Genomic DNA, 14,444 nt, shown 5'->3' with positions numbered 1-14,444 from the left:
CTAGCTTCAAGTTCCCATGACACCTGTGACCTATTCTTTAACTCTCCGCTATCTAGCGATCGTCTCTGCTCCGGTTACGACTAGGCATTGTTTAATTGCAAGTTCTGTTGCTTTGTATTGTAGGTTTGTGTGACTTTTGATTCTTGAAGCTGTAACTATGACTGTGTCTAGATCGTTGCTTTTTCTTGTCTATGGTAGGAAGTTGTCAGAAGCGTGCTTGTTGCCATTGACATATTTGAATGTGGAGAATCTAGATGATTTCCAATTTTTGTCTATTTTGGGTTGATGAAGACTCGTGTGTGTGTCCGCTCCGCATCTCCTTCATTTGGTATGCCACATGTATTTGCTGATCCCTTTCTCTTTAACTAGAAAGAAGCTCTGATAACAAGTGTAATGAATCAGAATTGTTGGTTATCCTTTAGATTTCTACCTGACTTGTGTAGACTCTAGGACTCTGAGGTTGTTTGCTAGGACCTCCTACATCGTTGTTGATGTTGCAGTTAGGTATTTCTCTCCCTATCCTATTCATATCCTACTCTAGGCTGCCTAACGATGTGCTCATAACTTATCCCAGGTGCTCTCTTAGGTGGGTACTACTCATGGCATGAGAGAGGAGAATCCTCTCAATGTGGAAGGGGTGGAAGATGGGATCCACATGAGTGGTGACACCTCATTAGATGTGCCCTTTCAATTATCCCTAAGACCAGTGTTAATCATTAGACCTTAAGTAGTAGAATTTGTAAGGTTCCTCGACCCTTCTCCCCACACTTTAATTCTTCTAGACCGTTTTCACCCCTAGGCAATGACCTTTAACGTATCACAACCTTTCACCCCTAGGAAATAGCTTATTTGAAGTTATAACTCAACATAACCTTTTTCCTCCATATGTCGCGCAATATGACTGTGATTTTAGAGCTGCCTGAACCAATGTTCTTCTCTTGCCTAGTCCCGTCGATTAGCATACTAATTGGATAATATTGGGTACTCTTGTTATGACAAGACGCTCGTATGATCATCTGAAATCAAGCTCTTAAGGATGGGGTCCAAAGTTATCTAATGGCAAGGTGGAAGTTGCAAAGGGAGAGAGGGCGGGTGGGTTGGGGGACTGGGGGGGAGAGAGAGAGAGAAAGAAAGAAAGAAAGGTGTATCAATGTCTTCAGGAGACCTTGTGGGTCTATGAGACAAGATACAAGATATACATGTAACCCATACAAGCCACTGTGGGCTGAAGCAAAGGGCTCACTAAGGCCCTTGCTGAGTGCTAAGTGCTAAAAATTCAAAAAGCTAGTACAAAATATAGTAGGAAAAAAGAGCAATCGCCTGCCAGAGCTCCAAGTACATGTGGAGGCTTTATATAACCTGGCTCCCTGATGGTCCTCTGATGTGATGTAGAGAGCTCACGTATCTGTGTTAGAGAGAGAGAGAGAGAGAGAGTCTATTAACGTCCACAGGAGACCAAAGGTCTATGGGACAATAGAAAAGCCATCCAATACATCAGTTTAGGGAGGGCACATGGCAGCTCCCTAAGAGTGCATAAAGCAACTCCACTTATTTAGAGTACCTAGATTTTGCCCTTCAAAAACATATAGTCAGCCATACATCATTTTAAGACTGAGAGCCTTTTGGTTTTGATTTAACCTCCTTAATGATTGCTATTCCTCCACAGTTCAGTGCCCATTTACCATCCTTCATGGCAGCCTTTGTGAGTTCCTCGGATAATTCCGTTGCTTTATCTTTCAATCGAGCCTTTGTGAGTTCCTCGGCTATCCATAGCTTAGTACCTTTCAGCTTATAGAATTGCCATAAAAGCTTGAGACGTAAATCTCATTAATTAAACTTAAGGACAGCATGCCCTTTACTATGGTTGATAAAGACTGTTCTAGCTTCACCATCATCATCGGAATTATTAGGCTTGTCATCCTCGTTAGCTATCCAATCAATGTTGTCAAGCATGGCTGCTTTGACATTTGCTAGGGTATCACTGAATGAGCCCTCCTACTTGTACCACCCTTCTGGGAGTCCCCTAATTCTGATTTTCAATGCATTATCCTGTCTAGCTTCATGTTCCTTGAATGTCAACTTTGTTGACCTTTGCTTCAAACTCCATAATGACCTCCTGTTTGGCCGTTGGTATTTCATTATGAACTAAATCCTTGACTTTGGAGACTAATTCGGGGTAGGAGGGAAGCCTTACAGGACTTCACAACCTGATCAATCACTGCCTATTTGCCAAGCCCTTCTAGAACTTGAAGTCGTGAGCCTTTACTTCTGCCAACTCCAACCTAACTCTTTGACTGTTTGCTTCAAATAACAAATCTTTTCATGTTGCCCAATGATGGGTCGCTTTGAACCTGCTTGTTGGTAGTTGCATGCAAATGGAGAGGGTGTCATGGCTGTCATTGTTGCATATCGTGCCTTGGTTGAGGTTACTGGTATTGAGGGGGATTTCAAGAAAAGAGTTGGCCATTCCATGCTGAGCATATCCGAGTACCCCCAAAGCTGAAGCTAACCCCCATACTAGGCGTGGGGCTCCAACCTAGCGTGGGATGACGTGGAACTGGAGAAGACTAACTGACGAACCCTAACTGAATCGCAATGACGGTGCGAACCCTAATTGGGTCGAACTAATTGACGAGCTGTGAGGTGAGAGTTGCCTAGGGACGGATTGAAAGGACAATGGCTGCTTGGACGAAAGACGATGGGCTAGTTGAGGGTTGGCTAACGCTAGGGCGGCGGCCAAGGTTGACGACACTAGCGACGGCTAGGGCTAGGGGTTGGCAGCGGCTAAGGCTAGAGCTAGGGCTGTAGCTAGGGCTAGGGGTTGGCGGCACTGGTGATGGCTAAGGCTAGAGCTAGGTTTGGCGGCAGCTAGGGCTAGGGTTGGTGCACAAGCAATATGGCAGGCAACTAGGGCTAGGGCTAGGGCTAGGGCTGGTGCATAGGCAGTAGAGAGGCTGAAAGAGGAGGGGCTACGAGGGGAGGGGAGAGAGAGAGAGAGAGAGAGAGAGAGAGAGAGAGAGAGAGAGCATTGTTATCACAATCTTGTGAAGACTCGTGGGACATTGTGACTAGTATAATGTTAATCCAAAAGGAGAATACAAAAGGGATCATCTCAATTGTTTAATGCATGGCTACAAGGGCCCAAGTATAGCCTACATGATGTAGCATCTAGCAAGACTTCAGGCTGGAAAATCACATGTGTGTGGTTTTTTTTTTGTGGGGGGGCGGGGGGGGGGGGGGGGGGGTCCATGTTTGTGTGCATGGGCATGTACACATGCATCTACAAACGTGGTTATGTTTTTTAATGAAGCATCTATGGTGGTATTTTGTAGGATGTTTCAGTTGGGACATTGCTGATTGGGAAGATAACGTATGGAAGAGTTGTACTTGGCAATAGCAAGGGTGATAAAGATGGTGAAGTTTGTCCAGCTTCCTACAGATTGACATGCGTAGTGCCACCTCTGATGAAGGTAAATTATTATTACCCTTTCTATAGAGCAAATTTTGTGTGGTAATGGTACTTCATACTAACAATGTGCCAAAATATATGGCCACTTTTCGTGATGGTCCATTTTTTGGATTGGAATGAATTATCAGTATTACAATAGATTGACTTAAATCCATTACACGGTAAACCCAAGATCTCTTGTATTTCTCATCTTAAGAGCTTATAATGTGTTTTGAACTGAAAAGTATAGGCTGAAGAAAAGAGTAAAGACAACAATGGAAAATCAGCAAAGAAAACTCCAACACAAATGTTGGAGGAACAGGTATGTGTAGGAGTCCAAGACCTTGTCTTGTGTTTTGCCACCCTACAAGGAGGATGTGTAAGAGATTATGTTCCTCTTGATAAATGTAGGTACGGGATGCGAAAATAAAGGTTCTCTCAAGTCTTCCAAGAGGAACTCAGGAAGAGCGAAATGAATGGAATGATCTAGCAGGGGCACTTAAGGTATTAGGGACTATTTTTTTCCTCATCTTCTATAGTGGTGCATTTTTCATGCATATCTAGATTGTAGGAGCATCTTGTTTTACAAGGTCGTATATTTGAAAATTTGTTCTTTGTAAGTGTTTGAGGAGATGCTTTCATGTGGGTATATTCATTTTTGTAGTTGACAGATATGAAGGGGAGACACAACAGGTGTGTTAATTTAGTCATAGCCAACAAGTTTCAAGAGGAGAAACCATTAGGTCCCTTGGTTACTTAAGTAAAAGAAAATTTGTCTGCTCTATCCATGCATGTGTACATTCATATGCACCAATCCTTTTTACACGTTTGAGTCTACCTACTAGTACATGCATGCAAGGTATGCAAGTTGGCATGGATATTATGTACACTCATGCACTCATCAATTGGTCTGTACGTACAGACTTGTTTGAATCACTTTGCGTCATGCTCATATATACGTGCATTGACAAATTATGACATGGAGGCACACATGCATTGGCAACATGTGGGTGCAAGTGATTCTAGTTTGATAGCGTCATTTTAAGGGATTGATTTAGGAATTGTAGTGGGCTAATTAAAAAGTACTTTTTAGGTTTGATTGCATCGCGTACTTGTCGAGGGTAGTTGTTGATCTATCGTTATTTACCTCATCATCACATTGCATCAGCATTTCATTACCAGAATTGCATATTTTTGCCAAATGCCTCTTGTGGGGGGGTTTTAGCAAATCACACCATTTGGGCTTGTGCTGAAGGAAACATGGTGAGTGAGAGAGAGAGAAAGATAGGCTAGAGTGAGAGGAAATCATACTCAAATGAGGACATCATGAAAGGCTTTCATTCATTCATCAAGTACCAAGTGACAAGTGAAGAACAAGCCTGTATAGAAAGAAAGAAAGAAAGTTTATTAAAGTCTTCTGAAGACCGATGGGCCTATGAGACTGTAAAAAACCTGGTACAAACGAGCTGTGGTAGTGGAGCTACTAAACGAGCATCCACACCAATGCAAAATGCAAAAATATAGAATGGTAGTACTAAGTCCTAAGTACAACATAGTCATGTCAATGGTCGACTATATGTCAATCTCAGCATCATCATCATCAGCAGCAGCAGGACATCAGGGTGGATGAGGCAATGGGGGCATGAAATCCCCAAGAGAGTGTTGTCGGCCACTCAAAAGTGCAGTCCTAGCACATCTGCTGGTCGTAGCCCTATGTCTAACCAGGGCTACTGTGACCCCCGTAGGTCGGGCTTTGACTCTAAATAGGGAGGGGATGTCCCCAAGTGTGATCTATGTTTCAACCCTCTGCCTGAGCTGTCAGGTCACAGGCTCTGGGTCACGGTCATGTTGAGGCCTCATCTCGTGGGGGTCCATGTGATCTGGTTGAAAGAACTCCGTGATAGAGCTCTAAGAGGGATCAGCCAAGGAAAAAGTCTACTCCTATCTCTGTGCTTGGAGTATCCTCTCGTGGTGTCTGAGTACCTCAGGAATGAAACCTTCCAAACACCGTTGGTTTGAGTAGGAGAGGAATCGGGCCAAAATCCCATAGCTATCTGTGAAGAGGTAGTAGAAACGCCCTCGGATCTCAAAGTAAACAAGACACTGGAAGATGAAGTGCTCCTCTGTCTCAACCTCCTGCATGTCACACAATGTGCATATGTGCCTCTCCCTGGGTAGTCGCTCTGCTCTGCCACTCTCGATACAAAGTCTGTGGGAAGAGACTCGGAACTGCCCAAGAGAGATCCTCAATGAGTGGGGTAGGTAAATCTGCGTGTATCCTGGTGGGTCAACGAGACCCTCCGTTGTGATATGTAAGAAGTGATCTTTGTAGAAGCTAAGCTTCACTAGAAGTTCACTCAGTCCCAACCAGGTCCGAAATGTGTGTAGCTGTTATAGATCCTCACGGATAATCTGGTTGACCTTGTGTGATAGGAGGGGAGAAAACAGAGCATCCATGCTATACTGGAAGGGAGGTAGTTTGTCCATGTGGAGCCCCAGTCGCTCAAATCATCGCTCTGTGTGTGCATACTAGCACCTCTGGTCCCCACCTGCTGCAAGTGCCATAGAAGAGGACAGAGGTAGCCATCGTAGCCTACTACGCCCAGAGGTGTAATCCCCATACTCCTTGACTCGGTATAGATACGTGATGACGTGAAATGCAGCATCTAGCTGTAAAGGGGGTGACCCAAACTCAGCTTGAATGACCCAAACTTAGACTAGGCACACTTACACATGTACCAAGTGCATACGGGATAACTCCCAAGATGACACATGGCACTCACACATGGACCAAAACTAGATCTCCTAGTACAACACATCACACACACTCTTTGGCTATGATTTCTCCAATACCCCCCTTCAGAGCAAAGAGTGTGAGACCCAACGTGGAAGGAGTAGACCGATCCCCCGTCCACTGCAATACTGCAAAGAGCAAGTCCAACTATCCAACACCTCTCATGTGATGGCAACGGTAGACCATTACTCGTCACCCCCCTTACTTTTAACTAGGTGGTCGACAGAATCATATCAAAGTAAAAAACAAACAATCATTTTTAGGGGACAACCTAGGGCAGAGTATCCTTATTGCCTCCAAGTACATTCATTTTAGAGGGACTACTCAAGGCTGAGAATCTTTATTGATGCAACACAAAGCACTCAACATCGTCTACCACCTTAGAGAGGGATAGATCACCAATATAGCAAATAAAGCTTGCTCCTCAGGTCCAGTAGATGTGGCGAAAAAGCTTGTCCCATGTCTCCTCGGCTGCACTATTGAGATCAAGATGATGAAGTTGATTGTCCGCCCCCCTCAAACCAATAAGCACGTATGCCTTGTCATTCTTCTCATCCCAAGTTGTGACTTGTGCTGATTGGTCCTCACCACAAGGACGAGGCTCCATGTGTGCAAGGCGGGTAATGAAGTGTTCTTGTAGACGTTTGGAGCAACTAGTTGCTGGGCTGAGATGCTCCAAAATCCACACGCAGGTCCGACATGTGCAAAGCGGTTGATGAAGGTGGCTGGTCGATAGCTATAGGTGCTCCAAATGCAAAGGCAAGTCCCAAAATATGTAAGGCGTCTCACCAGGGCAGTCCAAATTGCTGTAGCAGGTCACCAAACTGAAAGTCGGCTGGTATATGTATGCCGGAGTGCTGGAAATAGTTCGGAGCTGCCTTCAAAGACCTCAAGCTGCTGCAGAAAATGTTCACAGGTAGCCGGCTATGCAACAGCAGCACATGAAACCCTAAATTCAGCGATGAAAAACTCCACACGTACAGATGTGTCTAGAATAGTGTGCGGACCAGCAAGCAAGGAGGCTGTCAAGGGAAGTAGAGCACTCGAGGACAGCTCCTAGGCAATCACTCGAGGACAGCTCCTAGGCAATCGAGGACAGCTCCTAGGCGGCAGGCTATGGAGGGAAAAACAGAAGCAAATGGCTGAAAGGAGGCAGCAGAATAGAGGCGAACTGAACCAGCAGAGATAAGACAGCATAGGAGGCGTTTGAGCAGAGTTAGGGTTAGGGCTGGAGAGGGAGAGGATGTGGCAGGACAGAGATTAGGGCAGGGCCAACGTAGCTCTGATATCATGAAGGAAACATGGTGAGTGAGTGAGTGAGTGTGTGTGTGTGTGTGTGTGTGTGCGCGCGCGCGCGTGAGAGAGAGAGAGAGAGAGAGAGAGAGAGAGAGAGAGAGGCTAGGGTGAGAGGCAATAATACTCAAATGAAGACATCATGAAAGGCTTTCATTCATTCATCAAGTATCAAGTGACAAGTGAAGTACAAGCCTTTATAGACTAGGCACACTCACACATGTACCACGTGCATATGGGATAACTCCCAAGATGACACGTGGCACTCACACATGAACCACTACTAGATCTCCTCTTTAATTGGAGACTTCATTCAATTTGTCTCCTAGTGTTTCATCACGCTACATATTACTTTATTTTTGCTACCTCCTTAAGGGGAAGGGTTCCCCCTTGATGAGGAGCCTCCATAGGGTCTGGCCGAGATTAGGAGGGGTTTTTTTTAATTGGATTTGTTGTTGGGCACTATGGACTCTATGGAAAGACCGTAACCATCGAGTCTTTGGTGATTCCACACTGGCTAAATAGCAGTTCTTCCAGGCATCCTTAAGGCAATCGTTATATGATTGTCTACATGTGCGGGATCTAGATTACTGCCTTCTTGCCATCTAATGATATCTTTTGATACTTGTAACTACCTGTCCCTTTCCTTGGGACTGTTCTTTGTAAGATAATGACAACTGGATTTCACCCAAAGAGAGAGAGAGAGAGAGAGAGAGAGAGAGAGAGAGAGAGAGAGAGAGGGGGGGGCCTATGAGACAAAGTGCGAACCCAAGAAGTACCTCATTCAAGCCACTAAGGGCTGAAGCAAGGGCTCACTAAGACCCTTGCTGAGAACTGAAAAACTGAAAAATTGAAAGCAAAAGCTAACATGCTAACATGCTTAGCTAGTGAGCAAAGCAAAGCACTAGAGTAGCAAAGTAATAGAAGCGTGTCAGGCGCTCAGGGCTAGCACTCCTAGTACGTGCTCATTTTCCATATATCTAGGTAACCTGGTGGCACTCTAATGAGATGTGAGAAGCTCTCGTATCTATGTCTGTCGAGCTGTCTTGCGAATTGGGGGAGGTTCGATCTTTGGATCCAGTGGGATGATGCCTCATCTCTGGCGGTCGCCTTTGAGAAGGGATGAGATAGGTCGAACCTCGATCGTGTGTACTCTGGGCTCTCTCCGTGTTGTACGTGGAGAGTATCACTTGTCTGACCGCATCTTGGTGGTAGACAGTCTTTCTACTGATCCATGATGCTCTTATCTCATCGAACTCCTCTCCCTGAGCTACATTGGCAGCTGACTCCAATGCATAGAAGTCTGTGACAAAAGCTTGTGATCTGTCGATGGTGACCTGTGGCATGAGTCCATGCTGCTCTCTGGCCTGTCGCATCAGTGTGTCTCTCTATTGGTGCATCTCAAGCAAGTAGAGCTCAACACAGACCTGAGCATGAAAATGTATCAACCGTGTGAGTGGACCAAAGCCATGCCCCTTTTGAAAGAGATCGTGATATCGTCCTCGGATCTCATAGTAGACCGAACAAGCACATAGAAAATGCTCCTCCGTCTCGATGTCCCCCATCTGGCATAGTGTGCAAGTCCTCTACTCTCTAGGTATGCCAACAGCTCTCCCTGTCTCAATCCGCTAGCTAATGTGATGAGACTCGTATCTGACCAATGGTGATCCTCAATGCATGTGAAACTCCCGTGTCCTCAAGATACTGAGGTCTGATGACAAGACCGTGCTTTGAGACCCTCAGGAAGTGATCATGGTAGAATTGGAGCCTGGTGGAGAGATCCTCTCCCCCCCAAGCCCTAGATGTATGGAGCTGGAGGAGGTCCAACCGTATGACATGGTTGATCTCATCTCGTGGAATCATCTCGGGTGGTGCATCTAGGCTGTAGTGAAAGGGGGGAAGTTTGTCCATTTGAATGTCGTGACTACCAAACCATGTGGATATCCGTGCGTACCATGCCATATCAACACCACTCTTTGCTAGTCGCTTGGAGGACTCAAGTGCTAACCTCGGTAGTCTCCCCTGGGGTAAAGTCCAAACTCTGTGGAGGAATGTCACTATCTGAAAGATGGCATCAGCTTGGAGAGGGGTCATGGCGAACTCTACCTGTATAATGTGATGGGGGACGGAGGGTTTACTCTGAATCATCCTGGATCCCATGGTCACCTACAATCTCTCAAATCTCTTCCACTCCTTAGCTGAAACATCACTCCCCCAAAAAGGTGTTGCATACATGGCAGTCGGTCTCACTAGCGTGTCAAAGAGCCAGCCCTTCGTTGGGGGGTCCTGGAACTGTGCTAGGAAGCATCTCCTCTCTAGTCGGGCTAGAGCACCCCGTCCTCATGTGAGTTGTGCCGTACCTGCATGGATCATCATGAAACCCGGTCCAGTGAACACTATCCCCAAATATGTGTAGGACTGCACTATCTCTACATGCTCGCCACGGTATGTGAAACTATGATGATGGGACACTGCTCGCGAGGTGTTGAAGACCATAACCTTGGTCTTCCCAAGGTTAACTGTCAAATCTCTCTCCCTGCAGAACACCTCTAGAGCCTCTAGATGTTTCCGCAGCCCTCCTGCTAAGGATGATATGAGGACTATGTCATCGGCATACAACAATATTTGCACCATCAGGTCAGCCAAGAGCGAACCCTCTCCGCCTAGTCATCGACAAAAGAAGTGATCTTGTCAATATAGAGCCCGAAGAGAGTTGGTGATAGGGGGCAGTCTTCCTTAACTCTGATGGTGCTCTCAATCCAGTCAGATAAGCCTCCTAGGGCACATATCGTCCCTCTCACAGACTCATATAGAGTCATGACCCCCCAAATCATGATATCTGGGAGCCGTAACTCCTATAGCCTCCTGATCAAGCAAGAGCGTGGGACAGTCTCAAATGCCTTACGAAAATTTATGAAGCAAGTGTAGACATGCTAACGCCTTGTCTTCGCCTCCTCAATAATAGCCCTCAGGGTGAAAATGTGATCTAGGGTGGAGTGTTGTCTCTTAAATCCTTCCTGCCCAAGTGCCCGCTGTCCATGATCCTCTGTGTGGTTGTTATCTCCCTCTCTAGGACCAATCCATATATCTTAGCCAAAGTGTGGCCAATCATAAGAGTACGGTAATTCCCAGTGCCTTGGGATCATCTGCCTTGTGTATTGGTACTATGGTGGTGGTGCTCCAGGTAGGTGGGAAGCCATGGCATATGGCACGATTGAATAGCTATGCTAATATCAGGGTCAGGATCTCTTACCAATGAGTAAAATGCTCAGTGCGTAGTCCCTCATGATCTGGTAATCATCGGTTATGAAGCCAAAGAAGGGCAGCTCGTACATTCTGCGAAGTAAACAGATGGCATGTGGTGGGTCTTGGCATAAGAGGACATATCAGGTGGCGCCTGACAATGGACATCATACAGAGAGCAAGCATATGTGTGCTAGATTGTGGGATCTGTGATGGGAATGGGCGACTTCCTTCCAACAGGAGTCCCCATCTCGTGGTAGGATCTCCTCCACGAAAAGAACTAATCACCTCATCCATCCTGTGCATGAGGAAAGCCCGCTTCTTACGCTGTGTCACTCGGCGTGAGACCCGGTGTGCCTCTGGTGGAGTCAAGTGTCCCAGTGCTATCTCACATGTAAGGTGGGCTCTCATCTCTCTGCATTCATCATCAAACCATGGATTTTGGGGCATCTTCCCATTCGGAACACGTGCAGATCGTGTCGTAGGAAAGGATGTGGCGGCAACATCCTGTATCACCGATATAAGAGTGTTTGATGCATGTGCGAGGTCCATCCCATCACCAAGTAGTACTGGAAGCTCAGAAGCCAGGTGGCTCACGTACACCGGGTCAAGAGCATGGTCAAAATGGATCTGAACATGAGTGGGTGGTGCGGGGGCCCTCCTCATGGCTGGCGTGGCGACCGATATACAAAAAGTGAGATATGAGTGGTCGGCTCCGTGTGGCAGGGCGGCACAATAAAGTTATGTATGCGTGGGGCCAGTGCTAGTGGATTGAGCAAGTAGTCTACCGTACTACTCCCCCCTCCATATGGGAAATAGGTGAGTCCGCCAGATGATGGCCATCTTCGGAGACCTCTATATATGATCAAGTCATGTATAGCCCCCAGCTCGAGTCATTGTCTCCCATATGCTGTCACTGGTGCATCTGCATCTGTTGACTGTCTCACGATCCCCAACTCTGCTGCATCCATCTCCGGTACTATGAGGGAATCCTCATCGAAATCTACTAGGTCCATTTGTCTGTTCCCAGTACGTACATTGAAGTCACCAAGGAGGAGAGTGTCCCCGTGTCTGGAGAACTCCGTGATATCATCATGAATAGTCTCATATGGGCTGTGCCCATCAGTGGTGACTTCTCATGCATAGGATGATGTGTCTGGGGGAAAGTAACATATTGCAACGAAAGTCGGTTGTGTGTTTGGTAAGTGGACCCGAATCCACATGTATTGTGCATGCTCCTCCCTTTGTATCATAGAAAGGAGTGGCCTCAGAGGTGATCTAAAAAGAACAGCCACACCTCTGGATCCTCGTACCCCACTATCCCTCCTCAATTCCTTCCTGTGGGCAGACTCCCATGTGTATCCTGTCACTGTGGCTAGCCCTCTCTCTGGGCTCTCATGTGTCTCGGTGTAGAAGATCACATCTTTGTTATGGTATGTCTCCAAGAACCCCCTTGGGTCAGACCATAGGGTGCCATTACAATTCCACACTGCCATCCTCAATTTGTTTTGCATACTCACTCCATCATTCAGAGACCATCATGTGTTGTCCTCTTCTCCTGCTGCATCTCGTACTTCTTTTTCTACCTTCTCTCGAATGATCACCCTACCATCTCTGTAAACTGCCCATTTCCCCTCTTGTCTTGCAGCCATCACCCGCACCATTCCTTCCCTTCTGTGTTCCTGCTGTAGGAGTGTGAGATCTTCATCTAGAAAGATCTTGGTCCCCTTCAATGCTGCCCATGTGCTCATAAGGGTGGATCTATCTGTGGCTGTTCGCAGCTTTACAACCAAAGGCCTTGTTGGTGCATCTGTTTTACCCACTCCCCAGGCTGATTTGGTTTACTCCCATCTTGTCAAAGAGGATTTTGGCATCTGATATGGGGCTTTTTCCTACCATTAGGCCTCTGATCAGCACATTCAAACTCTTGCTGTCCTGTCGTTTCTCTTCCTCAATTGTTTCAGAAATGAGTTCCCTTTTCTTTGGTGTTGTGTCTTTCTTGAGTACATCTTTCCATGCAAGCATATCAGCCTTCCCTTTTTGAGTTGTTCATTCTCTGATTTCAGCATATCAATGATCTTGTACCCCTCATATGACGTCCCCTTCGCATTCTTGAGCTGCTGCATTTGCTCTTTAATGGTGTTCAGCTCCTCATTAAAAGGTGGCTGAAACTCCCCTTCTTCCCAATGAGCACTTGCCTTCAGTTTGTCGTTCTCACTTTGGAGAGCATCAACATGGCCTCCCAATGTCTCAATTTTTGAGGTCAAATTACTGTTTTTTTCACCCAAAGAACGAGTAATGTCCTGCATCATTTTACTTTTCTCACATGTCCATTTGTTTTGCATCTGCTCTTGCCATTTCTTCACTTCATCTTGCATTTGGGCTCGAAGGTTTGAGAGCTCTTCTTCTCTAGTCTCTCTCAGCTTCTTGCGTAGGCCTTCAATTTCTGTGTCTTGCAACTTGCATGTGTTGATATGCAAGCCTTGGCATTCGGGTCTTCTATTTTCTCCGCCTTCGTCCAAATGAGGCTATACTTCCGGTCCTTGTCACCCCTTGTTTTCTGGTCAGGTGAGCTCTCCTTTGTTCCCATAGTGTCACCACTCCTTCGTTTGATGTCTTCAGATAGGCTTCTTGGCGTAGATTACGAGGGCTGAAGGGGGGGAGGGGGCTGGGTACCAAGCTAACCTTGATGTTTTGCAGCCCAAGGCTGCTTCGCCAGCAGCAAGCAGCTGCTATGGGCCTGCGTGGTGGCGGGCAAAGACGCAGCAATGGCGGGCAGTGGTGGGCAATGGCGCAGCAATGAGCAGCAGCAATGGCAGGCGGGGCTGCAGCAATGGCGCAAGCAAGAGGGAGCAGGGAAGGGAGCAAGTAAGTGGCCTGGGGAGGGGAGCGGCGCGACAGCATGCAGGGGGTGTGCAAGCAGCAGCGCGGGAGCAAACGGGGGAAGAGTGTGCTAGCAGGCAGGCTGGCTGGGTGAGTAGGTCGGAGCCAAGCAGGGCTAGAGAGGCGGGGAGATGAGGCATGGTGGAAAGTTGCAGCATGGCTGGGAGCTGGAGATGGAGCGTGATGCGGCGTGGTGAGGAGGAGCAGCAGGGCAGGGGAGGAGCTCCAAGGCGGGCAGGGAGGGAGCATCATGGCAGAGAGAGAGAGAGAGAGAGAGAGAGAGAGAGAGAGTTTATTAAAGTCTTCGGAAGACCAATGGGTCTATGAGACTATGAAAAACCTGATACAATGAGCTATGGTAGTGGAGCTACTAAACGAGCATCCACACCAATGCAGAATGCAAAAAACGCAAAATGGCAGTACTAAGTCCTAAGTACAACATAGTCATGTTGATAGTCGACTATATATCAATCTCAGCATAATCGTCATCATCAACATCATCGTAATCATTATCATCCTCATCATTAGTAGCGGAAAATCAGGATGAATGAGGTAGTGGAGGCATGAGGTCAGCAATAGAGCGTTGTCAGCCCATCAAGGGTGGAATCCTGGTACGTCTCCTGGTCATAGCTTTGCGTCTAACCAGGGCCACTATGACCCCCGTCGGTCGGGCTGCAACCCTAAACAAGGAGGGGATGTCCCCAAGTATGATCTGTGTGTCAACCCTTTGTCTGAGCTGTTGGGTCACAGGCTTCGGGTGGCGACTCTGGTCAGGCAGCAGTG

General features: G+C 47.0%; 1 protein-coding gene across 2 annotated transcripts in view; it reads left to right on the top strand.

Moving 5' to 3' along the window:
- The window catches only part of TPP2 (tripeptidyl peptidase ii), a 203,805-nt gene that overhangs the window by 175,801 nt on the left and 13,560 nt on the right, over positions 1-14,444 (top strand). For both annotated transcript variants that reach the window (XM_087378744.1, XM_087378745.1), the window contains exons 27-29: positions 3,333-3,470; positions 3,699-3,770; positions 3,860-3,952. In XM_087378744.1, coding sequence (XP_087234870.1) covers positions 3,333-3,470; positions 3,699-3,770; positions 3,860-3,952 — 303 coding nt within the window. The remainder of the gene's footprint in view (positions 1-3,332; positions 3,471-3,698; positions 3,771-3,859; positions 3,953-14,444) is intronic.

This window comes from Dipteris shenzhenensis, chromosome 9 (assembly GCF_047967505.1).
Source record: "Dipteris shenzhenensis isolate YYH24624 ecotype China chromosome 9, Dip_SZ_1.0, whole genome shotgun sequence".
NCBI classification, from domain to species: domain Eukaryota; kingdom Viridiplantae; phylum Streptophyta; class Polypodiopsida; order Gleicheniales; family Dipteridaceae; genus Dipteris; species Dipteris shenzhenensis.
This window is presented reverse-complemented; position numbering and strand designations above follow the sequence as displayed.